At 38.2% G+C, this 24,998-nt stretch overlaps 1 protein-coding gene across 1 annotated transcript in view; it reads left to right on the top strand.

Moving 5' to 3' along the window:
* Window positions 1-24,998, top strand: part of TRPM6 (transient receptor potential cation channel subfamily M member 6) — a 67,413-nt gene that overhangs the window by 28,111 nt on the left and 14,304 nt on the right. The window contains exons 19-32 of the mRNA XM_062513864.1: window positions 104-238; window positions 1,383-1,511; window positions 3,576-3,827; window positions 4,762-4,936; window positions 6,492-6,606; window positions 8,285-8,484; window positions 10,717-10,849; window positions 12,522-13,654; window positions 14,370-14,482; window positions 15,399-15,525; window positions 16,439-16,536; window positions 17,688-17,746; window positions 19,320-19,345; window positions 21,130-21,180. Of these exons, the coding sequence (XP_062369848.1) occupies window positions 104-238; window positions 1,383-1,511; window positions 3,576-3,827; window positions 4,762-4,936; window positions 6,492-6,606; window positions 8,285-8,484; window positions 10,717-10,849; window positions 12,522-13,654; window positions 14,370-14,482; window positions 15,399-15,525; window positions 16,439-16,536; window positions 17,688-17,746; window positions 19,320-19,345; window positions 21,130-21,180 (2,746 nt within the window). The remainder of the gene's footprint in view (window positions 1-103; window positions 239-1,382; window positions 1,512-3,575; window positions 3,828-4,761; window positions 4,937-6,491; window positions 6,607-8,284; window positions 8,485-10,716; window positions 10,850-12,521; window positions 13,655-14,369; window positions 14,483-15,398; window positions 15,526-16,438; window positions 16,537-17,687; window positions 17,747-19,319; window positions 19,346-21,129; window positions 21,181-24,998) is intronic.

A 24,998-nucleotide genomic window follows, 5' to 3' on the forward strand; every position in this document is an offset into this window, starting at 1 on the left:
AACAAAGTTTAGACATTTGTGTCTGTCCTCCCTCTGAAACAATACTATCTCTGCATTTATAGACCATTGTTTCTTACTTTTAAAATGCTATTTTCTTTTAAAGAAGGGTTATGATGTGGAAAAGGCTGTTCAGAAGTCTGATGAAAGCCACGCAGATGGCAGACAAGGAAACCTGTCTGGAACTAGAAAAATCTATGAGTTCTACAATGCACCAATTGTCAAATTCTGGTTTCACACGGTTAGTCATCATTCTAGAACTTGGATTGACAAATCCCTCCTTTGGTCCTTCAAATGCCACTTAATTCTGCTTTTACTTTTTCTAGCATGGGTTTGCAGTCACTTAGTAGGTGGGAAGCTATTTGAATGTTTCTCTGACTATTAAGTATCAATATTCTGCTAAAATCATGCAACTGAACTTAAAAAAAAACCAAAAAAACCCACAAAAAAACCCCAAACAAACAAACAAAAAACCCCCAACAAAACAAAAAACCAAAACACTCCAACAAAATCCAAGATCCAGAAAAAATTATAGGGAACTAAAGAAAATCTCAAGCACAGGTTTTTACAGTGATCAGTTGCAAAGGTTGAGAGAGATTTGAAGATAACCTTCTGCACCTTTAATACTTTACAGATATTTGTGTTGTTTTTCTTTAAGAACTGTCTCTGGAAAAGCAAATATTTATCTATAGGAGATAATTTCCTATAGGAAATATGCATTTATTAAATAAATGCTTTTTAGTAACTCTGTGTCAGTAGAGCTCAGAGTGTTTAAGATCAGGCTGCTCATTAGGTCAGATCACCATGCACACAAACTTTTAATTAGGTGTTTCTATGGGTTGTAACCTATTATGTTGGACACGTTTTTAGCATGTACTTGTAAATCTGAAATGTGTTTTCCACCTGATATTAATCTTGTGTTTTGGAAGGCACTGATTAACCAGACTTATAATAACTTTGAGTGTGGTTACTTTTCCCTAGAGAAGGCTGGGATAAAAGCATAAGGCTGGCCTTGCATTCAAGGAATGGTGTACAGATCACAAAACAGTTGGTGTTGGAAGGGACCTCTGGAGACCATCCAGTCCAACATCCAAGATAAAATAATCTATCTCTTTTATGAAGATGAACATATGCTGCAATTGTTCATCTTCTACTCCTGCCTATTTCTTCATCTCTAAAGTACCAATTTCTGATGTTGTTTAAGGAGAAGCCCATAAAAACAAAGCAAAACAAAACAAAACTTTGGAGAACTGAAATAAAGATTCTGGACTCAAAAATGTGACAGCGTCCTAGTAGTCTGAGTACTTATAGTGAGGCCAATCAGCTGTTATGTTTGCAGAAATTTGTTTGAGGTGTGTATGGATTGTACACTATGTGTTTTGCAGATGTCATACCTGGCATTCCTCATGCTCTTTACTTACACTGTGTTAGTGAAGATGGAACCAAGACCAAGCATGCAAGAGTGGCTTGTTATCATTTATATTTTAACTACTGCTATTGAAAAAGGCAGGGAGGTAAGTTTTTTCTATTCACACTTCTCATCTTTATTATAAACCAGGGAATACCTCTTAGAAGAATGCTAAATGCTACATTACTTTTATAGAGAATTATACAGGAAATTTATTTATTACAAATCTTTTATTTGAAGACCAGTTCTTGGGCCTTGAAAATGCATCTTAAATTTTGGCCATAATTCTATACATTTCTCTGTAGAGCTGGTAGGTAGTGTGTAGTTGACTGCTGAATTGAGATTTGGAACCTTGATGTAGGCACCTGGTCCTTAATTTTCTTGAATGGACCATTAGACTTCTAGTAACAAAATTTGTCGTTAGATATTTAATCTGAGTGAGAACTTGTTACAAATTAATAGATATTTTGCATAGAACAATCTATGGCTCTCCCTCAAGTCTAACCAACCTTCTATAAATGCTCTTGGAAAAAAAACATAATCAACTTTTAGTGCTGGATTTATTTAGCACAAAAAAAATGATATTCCAATCAAAATGATTGCAACTATTTGCAGGTGATTAGACCCCAGCATCTGAACACAACTTGCACTCCATAGCTGATTTTAGGGTCAAATGCTGCTATGTATTTCCTCAATTATTATATCTGCTCTGACAGGCCTTCACTGTAGAATCAGCACATAGTAAATAATAGTAATGTGAATTGTCTTTTGTATGACTTTTGAAATGCTGTAATGCTGTACTTTTGGAGGAATAAAGCTAGTCACAAAAAGCCAGCCACAGTTCTGAGCAAAGGATGCTGCAAATACAGATCACTCAGAAGATTAAGAAATCAATACCAGAGAAATTAAGGATTTCAAGGGACAGTAAAAATACTGGGAATATTTCAAAACTTGGATGCACTTCAGATTTTTGTGTCAGCATGAGATAGAACTGAACATATTTACTCCAGAATCTCCTAACTGAGAAAAATGTTAAATGTAAAATAGTAAGCACTTTTGAAATCACTGCTGTGCTGTTGCACCATCTTGATGGTGTGACAGCAGAAACAACAGCTGTATCATTTCCAATATCATTAGTTGGACACTTTGAAATTGATGCCTTTACTTGATTTTCTTTGTCTATATTCTCCTTCTCATCTGTTGGCAAAGACTTTGTAGGACACTGTTTCAGCCATGCAGCTGCTTAACTGCTGAGGGCCTTGTTATATATAGCTGCAAACCTCTGTTTCTCTAGATTGTATCAAATAATTGTTAAAGCCTTAGGCTCTGCAACTAGTTACTCATGTGACTTAGTCTAGATCACTTGTTTACATTAATGTGTTCGTATGCATAAATTCTTGCAAGATTAGGGCATAATGTTTCAAAATCTCTCCTTTGCTTGGTACTTATCAGTATGATCTCACATAGAGCTGTATAATTGGCCTGACTTGTGGCATTGTGCAAACGTTTTTTTGCCTCCTCTCAAGGATTCCACTTCACACGCTTGCTCAGTGAAGCTTAAAATCCCTTTGGGGCACCCTACAGTTCAAGGAGTGAATATTTCATTCTTTACCTTGCTAGTTGGCAGCACTCCTTTTTTTAAACCTGTCCTTGGCAGAATGCAAGGGTCTTTCTTTATATTTTTGGTCTGAAATAAAAGGCATTAATTATTTTCCCAGTGGCAAGGTTAGGCTGATACTTTCCATAACTTAGGGGTTAATGAAAAGGCCATTGCAGGGCATGACCATCCCTTTAGAAAATGCTTATTAATTTCTAATAATACGTGTACATAACAGTTCTTTCCTGGCTGCTCTCTTCCAGTGAGATATGTACCCTTTAATGAATGGATTCAGGTTCAGGATCCTTTTCTTCAGGAAGAGCTATCCCCTTTGATGTGACATACTTGAGCAATATGACACTGTAGATTAAGTAAAAACCTCAATTGATGGTAACTGGCAATATGCGGTAAATGGGTCTAAGACAAAAGAAAAAAAATTAGAAAAGGGGGGGGAAAGGATACATTTCCAAATAGCATGAAATAATTCAGACAGAAATGGTTAAATAATGTATATATGATTTTAATGGCATTTTATGGTGTTTTTAATGGTGTTTTTCCCCCAATTATATCCAGGTATTTATCTCAGAACCTAGAAAATTCCGCCAAAAGGTGAAGGTGTGGATTTATGAATACTGGAATTTTACTGATTCTGTAGCTATCATCCTGTTTATGATTGGTTTTGGTTTACGCTGGTCCAACCCCCCTGTTCAAACTGCAGGGAGGCTCCTTTACTGCTTGGATATTATATTTTGGTATACTCGGCTCCTTGATCTGTTTGCTGTGAATCAGCATGCTGGCCCATACCTGACAATGATTGGGAAAATGGTAAGTACCGTGCTTTGGAGCAATATTTCTGCAATTAAGGCATCTACCTTCAGTAATGTGTAAAGCTCAGAGGTGACAGAAAAGGAGAAGTCTTCTAATAATTCACAGTGAATGTGTTATTTGAAAATACAGATATTTTTTTCTGTTTGTGAGTTGACCATAATCAGATAACACTTTAATTTATTGTATATGTGGGTTTGTTCACAGAATCCATTTTCACTTCATTCCTTAGAGAAGGGTTGCATTTGAGCTAATTGGCTGATCTAGCTTGGTAACAGGAGAAAGAAAAGTCACTGCCTCTTGGAGATGGGCTCACTGTGACAGGTTATTTCCCTAATCCTTGGAAGTTGTTTCATTATTATTCTACTTTTTGATTCAAAGAATTATATCCCAGTGTATCTGGCAAAGTTTCTGTGAAATCAAAGTTAATTTTGTTTCATTTTTGCTGTAAGAACTGCTACTGAACTATTGCCTAGTCTTGGGGGACATATGAAGATTCCTACTGTAATTTGCCTCAGTTACCGTGAACTCTCTCTTAATACTTTTATAGTCTGTCTTTCATGGTAATTGTTTAGGAGGAAAATAATTTTCACTGCTGTTCCGTGCTCTCGGATTGAAACAAGTGCCACTGAGCAAAATCACTGTTGTAAGGTTCTCTGCATTTTTTATATCTTGCTTAAGATCAAAGAGGAAAATGTGAAGCAAGCAGGACTTGTGGCTTTTTTTCGCTAGGGTGATTTTAACATCTATAAAATGCTTATGTAGTCCAAGTCATAGAAGTAAAATATTTTCATGTCCTCTAGCATATTAGATTATTACCCCTGGTTTTGTATGCTGATTTATAAAAACAGCAGTTGATACTCTTCCCTAAAATGAATGTGTCTTTTCCATACAATTAGCACAACTAATTCTTTTACACAAACATTTCTTCCAGACAGGAAACATGTTCTATATTGTGATTATGATGGCCATAGTCCTGCTGAGTTTTGGGGTGTCACGAAAGGCAATTCTTTCACCAGAGGAGCCCCCTTCTTGGACACTGGCGCGAGATATTGTATTTCAGCCCTACTGGATGATGTTTGGTGAAGTCTATGCTGGAGAAATAGATGGTAGGTAATCTTCAGAATATAGCTCAACAGCCTCAATTAAGTATTTGAAGATGCATGTCTCCCTTGGTCTCTTGAGTTTTGACTACCTGCTGAGTCTGTTCTTTCTTAAACAATTCTGACTCTAGTATATGTATGTCAGTAATAAGTAATACTGCATGAATGAAGTTGAAAATATGAGTTTCTTTGTTAAAAATAAAGATTAAACTCTAACCCCTTCAAATTTAGTGTTTCAAATTAAATATATTGCAAATATCAGGGCAAAACACATAGGAACTAATACTAAGATACTTCCTGGTCAGGGGATCTACTAGTGAAACAAATTTTCAATTAAATAAATCCAAAGCTGCTGATTTCTTGGAGAAAAGACTATAAAACTGCCTTTAAGGAGGAAAGAATAAAGGAGGAAAAAAAAGGAGAAATAATTTACCTGGTTCCATTCTTAAACAGATAAACCATGTGCCCATAGGTAAATACAACCAATGAATGTAAATAGGAAAGATTGTGTGTCTTGATTATGGCTTTGACCTTGTTTCAGTAAGAGAGAGGAACCAGGAACTCCAGAGATATTTAAGCATTACAGATGTAAGGCACTCTCATGCTACTGCCTGAAGATATAAATAAAACAGTCCTAAAATAAAAAAGTAGGCATGCAAATAGAAATATGTATTTGATGTACATAGTTCAGCATAGACTCAATTCATTAATCTACCATGTTGCATCCATTATTCCTGCTGAAACAGTGACACATATTTTGGTTATATAAAGTAAAATTATTTTAATGAAAACACACTGTTAAGTTTCCCAGTTTAATTCATTTAATTACTTAATAATTCTAAATCTTTAGAAATTTGACAATTCCCAAATCAAGCTATGATTTCTCTAGTGACTCTTTATCCTGCAGAATATGTCCTGAATTTAGGGCTGCTGCTTTATGAGTATGTTTCAAAGTTTCCTCAAAAGAGTCAAATTTGATTAGAAATCCAAAAGATCGGAAAGTATTTATTTTGACAATTTAAAAACATTAAAAAGGATTCCCTAATTTCCACTATTTGTTGCTTTACGTCACAAGTTTTCATAGCCATATATCCTTTTTCACATGAGTTAATGTGGTTTCAAGTTGTGTGTGAAGCTCTGTACTCCAGTACAGATAAAGCAGCCTTTGAGCTGTATTGTTTTCACAGCAGAGTAATGCTCCTGCCTTAAGGATCAAAGATTTGGATTTCAGCTCACTCGGGTAAAAGCCATCCCTCAAATACATTTCAGCTGCATCATATTTCTCCTTAACAAAAAGTAGAATGACTGGCATAAGAACTGATCTGTATGAAGTGGTGTCTGCATCTTCTGAACAATGGTGACTAGGGTGGTAGTAGCATGTAGAGGTCTCAGTTCTCCTTTAGGTGGAGGTTGACCTTGAATTTGGCAATTTAGTGATGCATCTCTGTGAAATTAGTGAGGACTATTCTGTTTCTTGCTAGACAAATGAGAAGCACAGGCCATTGTTGTGCTTTGCTCTCATTTCTGTGCCAGCCATGTTCTGTATGTCCTTCATTTCCAGTTTGTGAAACCGATGAAGACTGTCCTCCTGGCTCCTTTCTCACACCATTCCTGCAAGCTGTCTACCTTTTTGTGCAGTACATCATCATGGTCAACTTGCTCATTGCATTCTTTAAGTAGGTACCTTGGTATATTGCTGCAAAAGCAACTAATGTATGTTCTGCCAACACTTGATAAAAGATTTTCACTGAAAATGCCCCAGCAAGGGCATATTGATGGGGGTGGTTGTACCCCATCTGCCATAGAGGTAAGTCAAATAAGGGAAGGAATGGCGCTAGCAAGATGGTGCAAGGAAAGGGGTAGTGTAAAGACAGATAAACTCTTTTGCTACTTAAAAGGAATCTGACTCTGTGAGAGCAGACAATTGCAGTTAGCAAAACAACCCAACATTGATTCATCTGTGAAGTAATTTTCCCTTCCTAAAAGTTGTATTTGTTGTGCTAAGAGCTCATATAACATTAATCATAGCGTAAGCCAAGTTTTAAACTGGCAGATAAGTGGCAGGTGTTCAAGCGAAGAGGATAATGACTGTAGGAATATGCTTTTTCTTTAGGAAATAATTTGAAAATTCTTACTTAATGCAATCTCATATGTTTTAGACTGAAATCTAACTGTAGTGTTTCCAACAATTTGCCTTTTAATGTATGCTGCCACAGCAGAAAGGGTCTTTATACTAATTCTATAGTAATATATAGTAATTTAGCATGGTCTTTATAGTAATTCTAACCCTTCACATTTTAACATGAACCCCTTGTAGTGGATCAAGTTCTATAAAATATTAGTAAATTGCAGCCTAACCCAAGAAGTTCTTAATTTTTTCCTTTAGTTCTAGCATTTCTAGGGAGGAAAAAATCAGCTGTAGGTTAAAAATAATTCAAATTGACAAAATAAGTAATTACTATACAAAAAAACTTGACTTATCAAAACTCATTCTACTTTCAATAAAAAATCTCTTTCCTGAAATTGTATCAGCGAATCAATTAATTTTTATACACTATGTATTACTTTACATGTGTGAAATTGTTATTTAAATTATTTATGGAATTAAAACTTCAGTAATGATGATATGGTAAAACCTTCTGCATAGTGAATTGATTGTTCCAGAAGGGGGACCAGAAGTGGGTGGGTATGAAAAATATATTTAATTATGCTCTCAATAGGAAAGTTGATGCTTTTGTGATGATAGGCTGGGTGTGTAGAATGACAGTACACCTGAAAGGACAGCACAAAAAACCACATTTCTTTTCTGTGCTTGGGTCCATCATAGTAGACACAGAAAATTATTCAGTGCAGCCATATTTAATAATTTCACAGCTCCAGTGAGTATTTTGCAGAAGAATGGCTCATGTAACTGCAGCAAATTTATTTTTAGGGAGACTGCACAAAATTATTTTATTACAGTCTTCCCTTAGTGTGACACCTACTTTTAATCCAGTCCAAAGGCAAGCAATGCTGAATTCTCAGTTAGGTATAAATTAAAATTTAAATAGTACAACTGGGATTTCAAAGTCATGTCAGTGGCAACTTTTGCCCAACTCCCATTAATGTGAATGGGAATTGGGTCTCCAAATCTGTTAGGCAGCTTTGAAGATCTCATTCTCAGTGCACTAGCTGCAGGCACATGCTGCTGCTGCTTTGTTAAATGAGAGTTGCTAAGCTGATTTACCTCACTGGAGGAATGGGACCAGTGTCAGATTAGATCTGTAGACAAGTGTCTTGTACTGTATTTGGAGTATTCCTCACAGGAGTGTTTTACCCTCCTTCCCCTCTCTCTCTCTGTGGCTCTCTCCTCAGCAATGTTTATTTTGATCTGAAATCCATATCAAACAAGCTCTGGAAGTACAACCGTTACCGCTATGTCATGACCTACCGTGAGAAGCCATGGCTGCCTCCACCATTCATCCTCCTGAGTCACATTGGGCTTCTGATGAAATGCATCTTCCACCACCAGCCCCCAAATGAGCTGGACCAAGAGGAAGGCGATGTTGGACTGAGTAAGATGGGAACCAAAATAAATAGTTCATCATCTCTCTCATCCTCTGTGGAGTTGAGTTTAAAAAAAAACAAAAATAAAAAGGGAATGCTTTGCTTTGTATTTGGCAGTTGCTGTGCTATGTACTGTGCATCAGTCAAGATACCTCACAAATCTGAGCTGAAATAAAGAGACAGCAACTTAGTCTGTAGGAACTAAATAATTTCCTATTTTAAAAGAAATTAAGCAGTGCCAAAGGTACAAATTTCTGTAAGCTTGCTATGAAAATATCAATAATTCCCTTATCATTACCTGGGGAAAGTAGCTTCAGAGCCCAAAGGTATAGGAGATGCAGCAATGGCAGATGCAGAGGGAGAGAGTGTAGGAGCATCCCACCTCCTAGGTGCTACCATCCCTTTGTGCACAGGTTTTTTGTCACTGCACCTTACCCTCTTCACTTCTTCCAGCCTGAACTTCTTCATGCCAGGTCCTTCTCAATGCCTCCTTAAGGTGATGCCAGTTTCATGTCCCACTGTCACCAGCTCTGCCAGGAGCAGCCTGAGCTGTTGTGGGAAGGTGACTTTAAAATGCTGAGATTGAAATGCATACTCAGTACTAGGGCTTGCTGATGGATGAGAGGCAGGGAAATGGGGAAGAGGTGACAGTAAAAATATCTAAAAAAACATTGGTAAGCATACATACATAGTATTATACAGCCTCATCCTTTTTGATGCAATGTACACCTTTCATGTCTTGGAATAGAGGTGGGCAGACCCTGCATGGGTTATGCTTCACTTAGAATTTTCTCTGCTGAACAGGAATCTCTGAAGATAGCTGGCATGCTCTAACCAGTAGTTAGAGAGCTCAAAAACAGACTTACCTAATCAATTCTGAACTGCTGTACTGCTGCTCCTTGGTTTAGCTCCCCCATCATGACACCAGCCTGCCTTTGAAGTGCCACTGCTTATTTTATGTGCAAGCACAGCAAATGTTGGTGGCATAGCATAGAGGGTGTCTTGTACAGAGCATTAGGCTAAAGGGCAAATGTAACTCTGCTTAACACATCTAAAAATCCTTGCACAGAGGAGGCCTCATGGTTTCCTTACATTACTCTCAGAAGGAGAATTCTTTTCTGTTTAGGCACCTCTGGGCACCACTTCTATACACTTAAGCTTGACAGCACTCACTTACTTTAGTTTTGGTGCTGTTATAATTAATTGGTTTTCATGAGTACCCAGAGCCACTCTGTGGAAATTCAATACCAAGATATTGAGCAAAATTTTGGAGGAAGGAACACAGGTCAGATAGGGGAGAAAAGTGCCCAGGAAGGTGATCAAATCTCATTAGGAGTGAGAAAGGGAACCCCAGAACACTGTGGGCAATAGTCTTGTTGCTATGAACAGGCACCTCTCTAGCAAGTACAGTGAGGACTTTGGTACATAAAAAGGGACTGAAAAGTAGAGCTTGGAAAATGTGAAGTTTGAAACAGAGCAGATATCCACCATGTGCATGTCATTATACTGCCTTGTAATGGAGCTGTTTTCTCAAAAGTCTTGGTGTGTTAGAGCAATAACACCAAGAGCTGTTCAATTTATAGAAATTCAAACTTCTGAATGTTTTTCCCCTCAATAATCTTGGGATGGAAGATCTTAATATTTTATACATATGAACTTTTATTAAGGATATCTGAATGTTTTATACATATGGGTATATTAGCCAATTCGATGGAAAAAAACCAAAAAAGCTTTGCAGTTTTGAGCACCTGAAAGAACTGTAATTGTTGTAGATGACAAGCTCTAGATGAATGCCTGGGCCAAACTGCAGTGAAATTTTTGTAAGGTTTACATATTCATATCTTAAGTCTTGTGAGTGACAGATGTATAACAAAATAAAGGAAAAAGTTTGTGAAAAAATTCCTCTTTTGAGCAGCCATTCACTTATGTTCCATTCATATAATTCCAGTACACTCTCCTTTAAAGCTTCCCCTTTGAAGCTTTAAAGGGGAGTGTAGTAGAATTTTTATCTGTGTGGTTTTGTTCCCTGTGTTAGGAAAGACAAAATCCCACATTTTCATGTATTTGAGTCTTTATATTCAAGCCCAAATTCATGCAATTAGGACTGATTCATTCTTGTCAAGGGAGGGAGTATAAACAAGTTTTTTGACAAATTTTTTCCTTTTTTTTCCCTCATGCATACTCATAAAAAATTGAAATTATTAGCATGCTTCATCCTGATTCCTACCTCTTTTGTTCAGAGCTCTACCTGAGTGATGAGGAGTTAAAGAAGCTCCATGACTTTGAGGAACAATGTGTAGAAGAGTATTTTCATGAAAAGAATGAAAACCTGAGTTCCAGTGGTAGTGAAAGGATCCGTTCGACCACAGAAAGGTGTGTTTTAATGCATGTTTCTGTTCTTTGTATAAATTTTTCATATAAAGAGACTTTGATAAGTTAATGGTTTTGGAGCTGGCTATAGCCACTGTGAACATGCAAGGGCCTTGTTAATTTAGTGGAAATGTGTCTATTTCTGTATCTGCATCTGTTTGAGGTGTATGGATCCAGATCTGTCTGGGAAGCCTTGCTGACAGAATCACATCCTCAAATGTGTGCAATGTGTACATGTTAAAGGGGTACATTGAGGTGTTGCTCAGTTTCACTTGTACAGACCAGGCAGCATTAAAAATGTAAGCCAGAGAACAGCATACAATATGTAATTGTATTTAAAATCTTAGTAGTGTAGCTTCACTGTGAGAGTATTGCTTGTGATTGAGTATAACTGTTTACAGAAACAACAGGAAAACCATTGTAGCATTATTTGCAATATAATGTCTTGGTTTGCACTGTGTCAATACACACCTACCAAAAGGGTTTCAAAACAATCCGTATTGGCCTAATTTAACTTTCTATTGAAATCAATGGCAAATCTGCCTTTAAGTTTAATGGGAAGAGTTAAAAAAATGAACAGTATAAAAAGTCTTACTGAATGCCAACACCGATTTCATCTAACAAATTTGTTTTGCCTAGAGAAAGCATAATATTATTTTCTGAGTGTTAAATTAAGCACAGAAGCAAAATATGCATCACCTCTAAAAGGAATTAAATAAATAGCTTTGTTCAGAAACTGCAGAATAGATAACTTCAAGAAGGTTTCATTTACTGGGTAAATATAGATCTGGAAAGGAATTTTTTTCGAAGTGCAAGTGAAGCACTCTTTGCAACATTGTATGATATCAAAGCAAGAAATTAATTTACATGAATAAAATGTTCTGGAACACTGGTCCTTGATTTTATTCAGCAGTGGCTTAATACTACATATTTTAGTTACTCTGTGACAAAGGAAAGAAATGACTACTGCATATTGCCTGCAGCTAGCTTATCATTGTCTTAGTGATATAGTACCACAGAGTATCTTTAGGAAATATGAAGACAGTGATTTGGTTAAAATTATGCAATTCCAGACCGAGAAGTTCCTGGAGTTTTCACTAGGGTTTTGAGGATAATAAAAAAGGCTTTGTTTTTTTGAGCAGTTGAATTTTACTTGAAGATAACCAATGCCTGAGATGCACAGAATCTGCTTCCAGATACCAAATATGTTCTTGGGAACACCCATTTCTCAGCAGTCTCCTGTATTTGAAAAAATGCAGGATTAAAGAGTACCTGGCAGTTTGTGTGAGCCTTTTCCTTCTCATGCTTGCACAAAAAATGTAAAATGCAGGATGTCCAGCTGGCAGGAAGCATACTTCATTTGCAGCCATAGCCAATGTAACCTGCTATCAATTGTTTAGTAGTTCTATAGCAATGAATCAGTATTAGTAGGAAAACAATTTTTAAAATAGGCACTCCTGGAGCAAAAAGTCTGTTTCCTTAAGAAACTCACTGGCAGTTTGGCTGGGTTTTGTCAAATACAGATATTAATGGGAATGAAAGACACCATTAAAAAAAAAAAGGCTGTTTGAAACACTGACTTTTTGAAAGTATTAATGATTTCTTTCATCATCTTGCAAACAGATGTAAAGATCCATGTTTTGGTATTTTAGTTATGCTTTCTTTTTCTACCTAGAGTGGAAGAGATGTTTCAACAACTTAAAGAAGTGCATGAGAAGGTATTTTATATCAAGGAGTCTTTACTCTCCCTGGATAGCCAGCTAGGACATTTGCAAGACCTGTCTGCCCTGACAGTGGACATCCTGAAAGTGCTTTCAGCTGTAGACACTTTGAAGGTGGAAGAAGCCTTACTGGCTGACACAAAACATCAAACATGTAGGAAGCTACCCCATAGCTGGAGCAATGCATTCTATTCCAAGACTTTGAGCAGCCTGGAGGGCTTGTATGACAAGAAATACCACTATTACAGCATGCCACCCTCCCTCTTACGGAGCTTGGTGAAGACTCAGTCTCCATCAGAGTGCAAACTCTTGAACTCTGAGAGTCACAAGATGGTAGAAGACAGCTGTCAAAAGGCAGAAATAGAAACAGACACCCTCACTTCTGGAGTATCCTCTGAGACTAAGTCGACTCCTAGGTATGGGCAGTTTTTGCTGGTGCCTCCCGATCATCAGGGAGGGTCTTCTTCTGAGGATGTCACCTTAAATTTGTCCTTTTTGAACACTGTTGCTAAGTATAAGGATGTAGCATTCAGAGACCACTTGCAAAGTAGCATTGTGGTTCAGCAAAACTTTCCCAGTATCAGCTTCCTTGGAAAAGGGACAGAAGGTTATCAGTGGAGCCAGAGAGACTGTGTTATTCATTTGCCATCAGGAAAGATTAATGCTACAGAAGCTGCTCGTCCTCTTGATCTTCAGGTACCTCTGGATATTGAAGAAAGTGCAGCATCCCCCTGTGATGATAGGGAGGAAGCTGAAGGTGGTTATGTGAACTGGGGATTCTCTGAAGGTGATGAAAAAGGAGTTTTCATCTCAGATTCAAAGAAGAAAGCCCTGTACCTACATTCCTCCTATGACAGGGACAACAGTCGCCAGAATAATCCTGCCAGGCATGTCCAGTTAAGTGATTTGAAGTCCTTCTCCTACAACTCTGTCAAGTCATGTCACAGCAGCAGCATCTCTCAGAACAGGCTGAAGCGCAGCATCTCCTGGATCAGCCCTCTCTGGAGGGACTGGAGTTTCTGCAGAAGCAACAGCTTACCATCCCCTAAGAAAGAGAGATCAGGGAAAATCTGCAAGCCTGTAGGCGGTAATTATAAAACATTAAACCTGTACAGTATCTTTTACTGGAGAGCCCAAGACATTACACAAATATTTCCAGAAGGGGTATTAGATGCAGTGGATGATAGTAGCAGAGAGTCCAGAGTTACTCTTTCACTTTCTACTTGTGGGTCTGTCTGTTGGGAATAGCTGAAGTGTGCTTGGTATCCAAGCAGCAACACACCTATGTGTCAGCCACCCTGGTCTGCCCCATCTCATGGAATTTCCATGTCTGTGCTACAAAGCCAGCTGGCAGGAGGATTGTGCTCAGTCTGGGGAATTCTCTTGCCCTGGGAATGAAAAGACAGAGCTGCAGGAACCATTATGTATTACCCAATCCCATAGAGATACATTAGCAGTATCAGAGATTGGTGCATGGTGTATGAAAGGGCATACATTTCTGTGGTCAGTTTAAACATAGTCAGTTTAAACACCTCCCTGCTAACCATCAAGTCTGCTTACCACGCACTAGAATACATCAGACTCCAGCTTTAATTATGAATAGCATGAGATGATGGATAATTTTAGTTGTTTTATGTCTTGTGACGGTGCACATTTTGTATGGAACTGCTTGAGTACTGACTTTGGATGTCTTTTCTTTCTCATATAGCTTTAGACATCTGCCAATTCTCAGTCCTGTCAGATTTTACCTTAGTAAACATGAACTCTGTAGCTTCAAGGTGTTTTCTGACTCTTTCTTGCAGAATCTCTAGGATCCTGTGAGCTACACCACATTGAGGAAGCAAAAGCAAAGCAGCAAAACAGAGACAGAAAATCTGGGAGAGGAAAGAGGAATCAAAAACCTCTTCAGGTGCCGGTATGGGCAGATGCAAGAGAATTGTGTATCTCAAAATTGTCTTTTTCATTCCTTAAGAACAGTTCTGCAGTGGGGTTTAATTGAAAATGTATACCTTTAAAATGCTGCACACAGACTGCAGTATCTCCTGTGTGTGTTTAGCTTTTTTCCATTTTACTTTTTTTTGAATGTGCGGAATTTCTGTTCTGAACTTGTTGATATCCAGGGACTTTGGTGTACTGTATTGTGGTGATTCACAAGGGTAAATCAGTTCTTACCTTCAGCTGTCAGGAGAACTTGCGGAGTCTTCATGTGATCTAGGATACAGTGACCATATCCCCTGGATATGGTCATATCGGATATACAGCTCTACTCAAGTAAAACAGACCTCATTATGCTGTCTCCTGCCTGCAAGAGTCCCATAGAGTTTTCTCTGAATCCATCAAACATTTAGCACATTGCAGAAAGCATATTGATTGTGTATGTGTATAGGACAACTTTTGCAACACTGTGTGTTCATAAATAAAAATCTATTCCTAGAGCCGTAAGGACATTTCTAGGGTCATTATCTGGAAAGAATTACTACTGCTTAATGAGATGAATACTGAAGATTGGTTTGTTTACATAAGATACCCAGGTCAGCAAAGAATCTTAGACTTGAACTTTGAAATCTAGTATCTCTGAAGGTATTAGGTCTCAAAGTTCAAATACCTTCAGATAGTGTGAGACCTTTCATCCACAGTACTTGCTAGACAAAAGTAATGTGTCTTCTGCAGTTTGTAAAAAAATGTGCAAAAATCTGTTTCTCATTATGGAGTGCATTCATTCATTGGCATTCCAGAGATGCTCTGAAAGGCCACATCATGTGGTGTCAGAGGAACTGTGGAGATGCTAGCCATCCTGCAAATTCAATATTGCTTTGTCTGTGTCTTGGCAGGTGATTAGAGTGGATGATTGTCCCCAGAATACTCAAGTGAACTCAGAGCCTGCAGAGATCAATGTCTGGAATGAGCAAGAGAAGAGCAGCAAGAATTGGCTCACCGTGTCAAATTTCAGTCAGCTAAGTAGGTTACATGTTACAAACAGTGAATTTCAGGACAGCTTTTAAAAGGAGCAGTAAATAGAATTTAAAAAATCAATGGGCTATCCACCATTTTCACCTCATGGCATGATTTTTATAGGATTAGACTTAGTTTGTCTTGGTTATTTGATGCAACATTGAAGAGGTAAAAGAGTCATAGGTTGGATGGAAGATCAGGTGAATCTTTTTTGGAATCTTTTTGGATTGCCTGTCTTCCATTGGAGATAGTTGAGTGCTAATCCACAGGAGAAAGTAGGAACCAAGGAGAACGATGTCTTTGTCTCCTCTCCTGAAGTGTCTTCTAAAGCGACATCTTCTAAAGTGGCATCCTGGCTAATTGCAAAAAAAATAAAGTAATGACTTTTCAGGACATTTATCCTCATGGGCAGTGCTGTGAAACTGTATTTGTTGGCAGATCCTCTGCCTGCATTATTCATTTCTCATTGCTCAGAAACACATCTTCCAAAGGGAAGAAATGAATTCTGTGTTGTCTCTTTTGGAGTGAAAAGGAATGACATTCTCACTCTTCATTTAGTAATTCTCAATCTCTTTCATTCTCAGAAATTCTATGCATTATTCATCTCACATCTCAGCTTTGCTGTGATGTGGCTCACTGGTTTCATCCTGTGAGCTGCTGCGAGAAGTACCAGATAGTGCTGTGGCTCAGTACCATGTGGTCTGAGGAGGGCTGTACTCCAAAGTCTGCTGGAAAAAGTGGAAATAGTGTGTTTAACCCTATGAAATTCTGTCACCGTTTTTTTAACCCATTACACATTTACTGGGACAATAATAGTATATAAGTGTTTATTTTATAACACTGCATAGCTACTTAGTTTATAGTGATAGAGCTGTTCATTTGCCCTCTAGAAACAGCTAACAATGTATCTTCTGACTAGGTTTGGAACGTCTCTATTACAAGCACCAGAAAATTAAAAATTCAGATGTCAATAGACATACCATACCATTCTGTGATTACCTGATGCATTCTCAAGAGGTAAGACCTAGGATTACATATCCTAGTCTGTAATCTTGGCTGGGATGAGCCCAGAGTAGCTCTACAGTCATCCCTGGATTTGCCAATAGAGTTTCTTTGCCATGATATACCTATTTGAGAGATGATAAACTTTGTTGTCTGCTGACACAGTGTATTTGTGGAAGCAAACGAATTATTTAACGTCTGCTTACACTCTACTAAGATTATTGAAATAGAACTTTAAATTATTGAATCTTAGAGTGGTTCTGAATATGAATATGAACTTAGTGAATAGAACACTCATGGCATACCAGGGGTTCAGAAATTCTTCTTGATAGTCGCAGGGAGCAAAGCAAGGGGATGTGTAGGAAGATTTTGTTATAGACTTTTTAATCTTCAAAGCAAGCTACAAGTTCAAAATATGAGAGAAATTTAAAAGAAAATTAAAATTTACTTAAATTTCAGGTTAAATGCTGAATTTTGGTTGATTGATCTTCAAACTTAGTCGTCCTTGTGGATTTTTTTTAATTTTTTTTTTTTTTTTTTTTGGTGTGTGTGTATGTGTGTATGTTTTGAGAGTTGAAATTGGTCTGGCTACTATTCAGAAGAAAAATTCAATTTCTTGCTACCACATTAGGAGGACCTGGCTGGCCCACTTTTTCCTAGCAGGCTTGAAGTTTAAAATATTATTTGAATATTTATTTAAATATAAGAGCTGGAAACTATGTGATTTAAATATCTCTGGAAGGATGCTCAGTGTATTACATTCTTCTGTTCCAGGACTTTTGAGTGAATTTATTTTCAACAACAGTAAAGGTTATACCTGTGCTGGAATTTTTCAACATAAACAAAGTTCTCTAATACTGTACTTATTAGAAAGAAAACCTTTAACAAGCTTTGTGAGTGCATTGAGAGATATGTGGTAACCTGAATATTTAATTCAAATATCTGGAGACAGCATGGAAAGTGGCAGTGTGAGCAAATTAGTTCCATTTTAGTGTAGGTATGGCAGTGCTATGATTCACCTGCCTGTCAGGGTCATTAATTATGTAAATAATAATCATATGAAAAACTGTTCTCAAGATTGTACTTTCTTGAGTTGTACAATGTGTATATGATAAAGATGTGCACATTTTACCAGTAAAAGTATCTCTTTTTTTTTTTTTTTTTAGGATTGCAGTAATAGTGCATTTGGAAACACTAAGAAAAGTAATCTGAACATGAACTCCTTGTATGTATTATTAGCATGTTAAGATACTCATCACAGGTTTTCAGAAAGAGATTCCTGTAGGGTCTGCAGCTTTCCATTTCAGTTTTGCAATGTACTTAGGATGACAAATGCCTGAGAAATGGAGAGTTAATGCCAGTTTGTCTAAGTTTCTTAAGGAAATCTTGTTAATGGACATAAAGGAGATCCATTTAAAGAAAATGCGTGATTTTATGTGGAATAGACACCCTTTCTAATTCTAACAATAATTGAATTTTCTTTCAGTCACTAATATGAGGGTTTGGCTTCATGATTTAAAAGGTCTTTTCCAGCCTTTATAATTCTATGATTCTGTGGTGATTCTGTGATTTTATGATCATAGCATTCTTAATTAGCCATTTTCCAATCTAGTCTGCATTAAAAGTTGTATTTGCTTTTGCTGTGCAATTGAGTGTTTTATTTTTTAATAATGACAGTGCTAGCATGTCCTGAAAACTTCTCTGATTGACTGATTCATCTCTTTTGTACATTTACTAAATATTTAGCTTAGTTTTCTTCATGCATTTTCAGAAGTTATTAAGCTTTGATTACATTAATGAAAGTATACTGGTTTCAAAAGTGGTTTCCATTTTCTTGCTTCTTTGCTTTTTGATTTTTCCCAGATCGATTAATCATTATCATAATAATAGTACATTTGCTACATGTAGTGCCATCTTTAAGTTCCTTTTCTTTTTGTCTCCTGTTTTCACTGCTTTCAACAATTTCTTCTAGATCTCTCCTTTTTAAATTTATATATTTTTTTTAAATTTTTCCCTCTTTAGCACAGCACAGGCAATAAGTAGAAGATGCTAGAAAACGGTCACATCCCATGTGATTTCACCATGGGGAGAGGAGGAAAAAAGTTACTGTGTTTTTGAGGGTTTTATGCATAATGTAGGGGTGGAGTTGAGTGTTCTGCTGTTGTGTGTTTGGGATTTTGAGGATTTTTTTCTTTTTTTACACCCCATCATTTACAGGCAGTAGGCAAACTGCATGCTTGCTAGCAGGATGTAGGGGCTGCTGAGTGGCCTGAATCTCATTTAGTCTGTTGTCTACAGTGGGGTATGTCTGGTCTATGAGGTGAATCATACCTTCTTTGTTTTGTAACAAAACTGCTTTAATGTAGTTAGGAGTCTTTTTGAAACCATGTTTATTAATCCAAAGAGTCACCAATTTGACATGCATGTTTTTGTACAAGCAGTGTTAATTACCCAAGTAACTGTTGATACATCTCAGCATTGACTAAAAAATGAGCAGTTGTGTAAGTGATTGAAAGCTCTGTAACTGATACTGTTATTGCAGCGTAAAAGATGTGAATAGCATTGCAGATTCAAGAGCAGCTCAACATAAAGCAGAGAAAGAAACACGTAGAAAAATGTGTCAGTTCTTCAGTACCTGAAGATTGTTTGCTGATGGTTGTCTTGAACAAAATTGCACTGAGGGTTATTTTGCTTTATGATTTCTGAGTTACATCTCTTTACATGTGATTCATGTGTACCAGTCTTAGCTTAATGACAGAAATGTTTGATTAAAATATCAAATATTTGCTTTTAAACAGATTGAGAACTCCAGAGGAAACTGACAGTAAGTTTTTCATTGCTTGTCACTCATTTCAATTCCCATCTGCAATTCTCATGCTGACAATTCTGAAGTACAAAATCCAAAAAGAAGTTAATTTACTTTAGTTGAGGATTATAGCGCAGATATTGTTTCATGTGTTAGTAACTAATTTGCACTTTAAAGTGAAAGATTTTTTAATGAGAAGCATTTTTTTCTCATAACAACTGCATGATTTTAAAAGAAAATAATTAGTTTTTACTCTAGTCTGCCCAGTAATGTTGTCCTTTCAGCAGGAAGAAACTCTTTAAGATGCTGCTGCTTTGATCCCTGACAGTCCAAGTGATCTTCTGGGTTAAACCAGGGTGTATGTCTGAAGATAGATTATTCTATAAGATTTTTAATGTATGCTTGATTTTTCAAATTGCAATTATGTGTAATATCTCTGTGCTGTTTACCTGAAATTCTGAAATATGTGAAGGACTGAATTTATTATGAAGTGTCCAATGAAGAAATTTAAGGTTTTAGTGAGGAATCACTTTGTTCCTCAAAAGCAGAGTGTTAGTAAACTTCACTGGTATTTGTTGTGTTTTAGTCCATCTCCCAGTTTTCCTGGCATGACTCTTAGCTGTAAGAGGCTGAGCATCTTGGCACCTATCTCTTTTTGAGATTAGCTGTGGTGCAGGACTGTGTTGCTCTTAGTCTTATCTCCAAGTGCTGCTCTTTTTGGATCCATTTCTGCATGGAACACGGCAGTGCTGAAGCATTCTGCTGCAAGGAGAGTTAGTAGTAAAGCTGCTTTCTAGAACACATAATTCTTTTGATTAAAATCCAGTTTTCCCATTCTCAAAAGGCCCCTTTTAATGTTTTGGTTTTTTGCAACATACAAAATGCTGCAAAAGTAGATGGGTCCAGCAGCAAAATAAAACAAAACAAATTAAAACAAAATAAAAAACCAAAAAACTCAGAAGGGATTTTGAATCTCCAAGGGGAGTGAAAAATGCAGATCCTTCCCCCAATATCCATAGATGTTTTCATGTAAGATCACTTTCACTTGATAAGGGACTAAAAGCAAATAGAATGTACCAAGAATAAAAGTGTAAAGTGCAAAAATTTTGGTTAACATTGTTTATGTAATTTTTTGAAAATTAGTAGCAGTATAGTATGTGTATACACTGAAATCTGGCATTTTGAAGGATAGTTTTCCAAGAAAACTAAATTATTTCATCTAGTTAATGAAAATGTGTTCATTATTCTTGGTTATATTAAAAAAGCCTTTTTATAAAGCAAAGATTTTTGGACCAAATTTGCTCTGTCTGAGTCTATTACATAGGTAGCCACCAAAAAAGTTTGTCTGCTTATATTTTAACAGCACCTTGGATGCTCTGGGATAATGGGACAGTATTAGTATAACTTTGGTGCAACACAGTTAATGGAATGCTTCACGGCTGAGGATGGAGTTGGAAAACTCATGTCTTTGGGAGGCCATGAAGCATCGTGGATAGCAAAGTGCTTTTGATACCCCAGGGGTCTAGCTGGCTTAATATGTCCTTGAGGTTAATATCTCCTCTTCCTCACCATATCCTTGAATAAATAAGTCATGGCTACATTACACTGATGACTGAAATTTGCCAATATACGGTACATGATAATGTAGTTAAAGCCCATAAGTAATTCTCGACTTTAGAATACTGAGCCAGCAATTCGAAATAATCTGTTTTGTGACAAACTCTGGGATGGAAGGGATTAAAAAATCATGCATTTGTGTCTGCTATAATAATTAATACAACAATCTTTAAATATTATTTCAGATATCTTCTCCTGTTTGAAAACATCTCAAGATTTGCATCTTCACTACTCAGGTAAGAAGGTGGCACAAGAATGACAGCTGAGGAATTTAAGAAATTAAAAAGAACATTAATTCTCCCTTTGTCATCCACTGTGGTTTTCATTTTGAGGACTTGCACAATTGCCCACTGCTTAAAAGGTTCTGCATTAATTCATGTCTAACACTTCAATGAAAGAATTATTGATTTTTTCCTCCTGCTGATAATTTCTTCATTCTGAGTGTTTAAGACAAATCCGGAGCCGAATGTAGAAAATCGTGTTCTAAATATCAGTGGAAATCATGAATACAGGTCAGATTCCTAAGGGGGCAGAAGAGGCACTTGTTTGTTTATAGCTGTCAGCCTCCTCAAGCCTCCCAAACCCTCCTTTGTACTTTCTGCAATTCTTTTCTTCAGTTAATTGGTCCTGTACTACTTAATCTGTGTTTGTATATCTATGAACTCCTGAAAATATGGCAGGGAATAAATCCTTTGAGTGCTAATTGCCTGCAGTCCTGCCTTTCCCTGAGCTGGGAGTGCAGAGATTTTCCCCTAAGGTGGGATGCGAGTTTTTTCAGGAGGAGAGGAAAGCAGGAATTGCCAGTAGATGTCACCACTGCCCACAGGACTTGGCCCCTGTTATAGGCAGGGCTGGAACAAACCAGAATGATCAGCAGCCTTATAAATTCAAAATCTACAGTTTTCACTGGGATTGACACCTCCTTCCTTACAAATTGACAAATTTCTTGAGAGGTTTTCAGTGTAGGTTTTCTTTCCTCAGGATAGAATTTAGCCAACTAGGCCCAAAAATCCTACCCTAGAATTCTGTACCATATACTGCTTTTGTGTTATTCTAGCTATCAATTTGAGCAAGCAAATACAATCCTGCCCTCTGCATACCCAAAAGAACTAGATCTTGTCATGTCACATGGCTTCTCAAAGTTCTAGGGCAACTGCAGGCAGTGTCTGACAGATGGCACAGATGTTAGCAGCTCCTCTGTTCACATCCTTCTTCCTACTGTGCACTGATCTGATGATCAGTGTGCTCTCAGTGCAGCACCAAAGGTAGATCTTGTTTTTTCAGTCCATGCTCCAGCAGTGCTCAGACATCGTACTTATCTCCTGGTGAATTTGGTATCTGCAAACAACCTTGAAGTGGAGTGGGAAGTGCAGATCTCCCCTGAGAGCCCCAGTTCATGGGGTGGATGTGTCATGGGTGCCCTTTGCTCTGCCCTTCTGGACTCAATGATCTCCAATTAAATTTTGCTCAAAGAAGTAATCTTAAAAGATGGATAGATTATGTCCAAAGTCCCTAAATTCCATAAGCTGCAGAGTTTGTTACTGTGTTTTTTTTGTTGCTCTGCAGAGAAACACAGCTCTGCTCTGGTTGATTCTCTGCTTTGGTTTACTCTCTGCTTTGGACAATGGTTTTGCCTTCATCCATGAATATGGAAATTAGACAGTCAGAACTGTAGCATCCAGATTGCCTCCTAGTTCTAGGAGGCCTTACTTTACACCTCTCTCCACCTTCCTGGTAGCTCAGTCATTGTGAAGACAAATTCATAAATATTTGGTTGATTCTTTGAAGTTTTGAAGGTGTTTGCCTGAGAAATAAGCTGCAAGTTAGAGAGCTATAATAATTTTATTGATGTTTTTTGGCAAGAAGCCTGAATGAAGAAACAGTACTCTGTGCAGGGGAAGTTTGGATTTTCCTGTTGTACTTTGCTAAATTTCCAGGTGCTTCTAACCCTGACAAGACAGTGGAGGCAGTTGGGGTGAAGGCATCTCACCAGCACAGAGTGAGTTGTGAGTGTGGGTGTTGCTGCACTGGAGTTGGCAGGAGCAGGATGGAGGATGAGGACATAGCAGAAGTCCTAGGAAGGTTGCAAGGGGCTTTCCCAGAGAACCTGTTTCTTGGTAAGGAGGGAATTCATGAACAGGGTGAGATGTGATGGGTCAGTGTCCTGGTTCCAGTTAGGAGGGGACATGGCTGTGGCCTGGAGGTTATTCTGTACCAATTCACATGATTTTCTGTGGTGGAGAAGGGGGGCTCTTCCATGTTGGGCTAGCAGAGGTTCGCTTGTTGCTGGTTTCCATGCAGTGAGTATTCACATGAGAATTGTTTGTCTCTCTTCTACCCTCTGTTATTAGTACTGCTGCTGTTACTTTAATTTTCCTATTTCATTGCTGTTTTCAGTAAATTGACCTTACCTAAACCCATGGTCTTTAACGGTTGTGTCTCCAATCCTCTCCATTCTTTGACTCGGAGGAGAGGGAGGGTGAAGGGGGAAGTGAAGGAGCAGAGTAGGGTCTGGAATGTTTCAGTGGGAACACTGAACTTACCATTCCTAAACCACAACAACCTTATTCGGTGTTCCTCATGAAACACCAAGAGCTGAGATAGCAACAGATCTGGTAAGAGTGGGTGGGAAAGAAGTATTTATTGTATTAGGTAGTCTCAATACTGTTAACTAATCCTGTGTGTTTCAGTGTAGGCACTATGTGCCTTCAGGTGCTCCTTTTCAGAGCAGGGAGAGGGATCAGGATTGCTTTGTTGCTGAGCTGTGTGATATCTGCTTGCAAAATGATAACCTCAAGGGCAGTGAGGGTCATTTGTGATGTGTGTTCAGTGTTGGTCTTCTACCCTTACTTTAGGCACTGCCTTTGGGAAACCATTAGCCATGTCCTAGGCTGTATCAGACAGAGCATTTCCAGCTGTCAAGGGACATGACTGTCCTGCACTGGTGTGGTCTCAGCTTGAGTACTGTGTGCAGTCTGGGCACCACCACATAAACACAGACATTAGGCTATTACAGAGCATCCAAAAGAGGGCCATGAGGTCTGGAGTAGAAGTGTTGTCAGGAGCTGCTGAAGTCACTTGGTCTGTTCAGCCTGGACAAGAGGAGACCGAGGGGAGACCTCACCTCTCAAGGGGAAGCAGAGGGGCAGGTACTGATTGCCTCACTCTTGTGACAGGATTTGAGGAAATGGCATGAAGCTGAGTCTGAGGTTATTTAGTGAGGTTTGGGGTGGATCTCAGGAAAAGGTTTTACACCTGAGGAGTGTTTGGGCACTGGAACAGGCTCCCCAGGGAAGTGGTCACAGCACCAAGCCTGACAGAGCTCACAAAGCATTTGGACACCACTCTTAGGCACACAGTGTGACTTTCAAGCACAGAGCCAGGAGCTGGACTTGATGATCCTTATGGGTCTTCCTGATGGGTCCCTTGGCATATTCTATGATTCTGTGTTCCTGTAATAATTGTAACAAGCCTGTGAGCAGAAGAGGGAAGGATTATTTTCCCCGGCTTTTCACTCCTTTTTTCCTCCTTGAGGCATGTTACAACAGCTTTGGAGGATTTTGAATTCCCTTTGGATATTAGGGAAAGCATGCCTTTGTTGCTAAGTCTGCTGGGTCTCTTCTGTGGAGTCTTATGCCTCGATTAGAAAAAGGGATTCTTAGGAGGGTCTCTCAGAGATCTACCCTGAGGGTGAATAGTCATGATTGGCCTGTAATATGGGAGAAATTGGGCCAGCTTTTGAAGGATTATTCTGCTCCAGTGGCTTGGAAGTTCATCCCTGAACAACTACAGGACCCTGTTATAGTGATAGACTGTTTGAAGGAAAAATGCTGTGGCAGCTCCAGAGAAATGCAAAGTTCTGCAATGTGCAGGGCCCTGGTTACTATTTATCAGACACTGCTCACAATACTAGACAGCACCCTCAGAGGGTGGAGCAGGAAAGCAGAGAAAGATGCCCTGTGGCCACTCAAACTGCAGCTGAACCACAGGAACAACCCATGCTGGTACCAGTTGCTCCGATACAGAAGAAGAAAAAGCCCAAACTAGTTTTCAT

This window comes from Cinclus cinclus, chromosome Z, assembly GCF_963662255.1.
Source record: "Cinclus cinclus chromosome Z, bCinCin1.1, whole genome shotgun sequence".
Taxonomy (NCBI): Eukaryota; Metazoa; Chordata; class Aves; order Passeriformes; family Cinclidae; genus Cinclus; species Cinclus cinclus.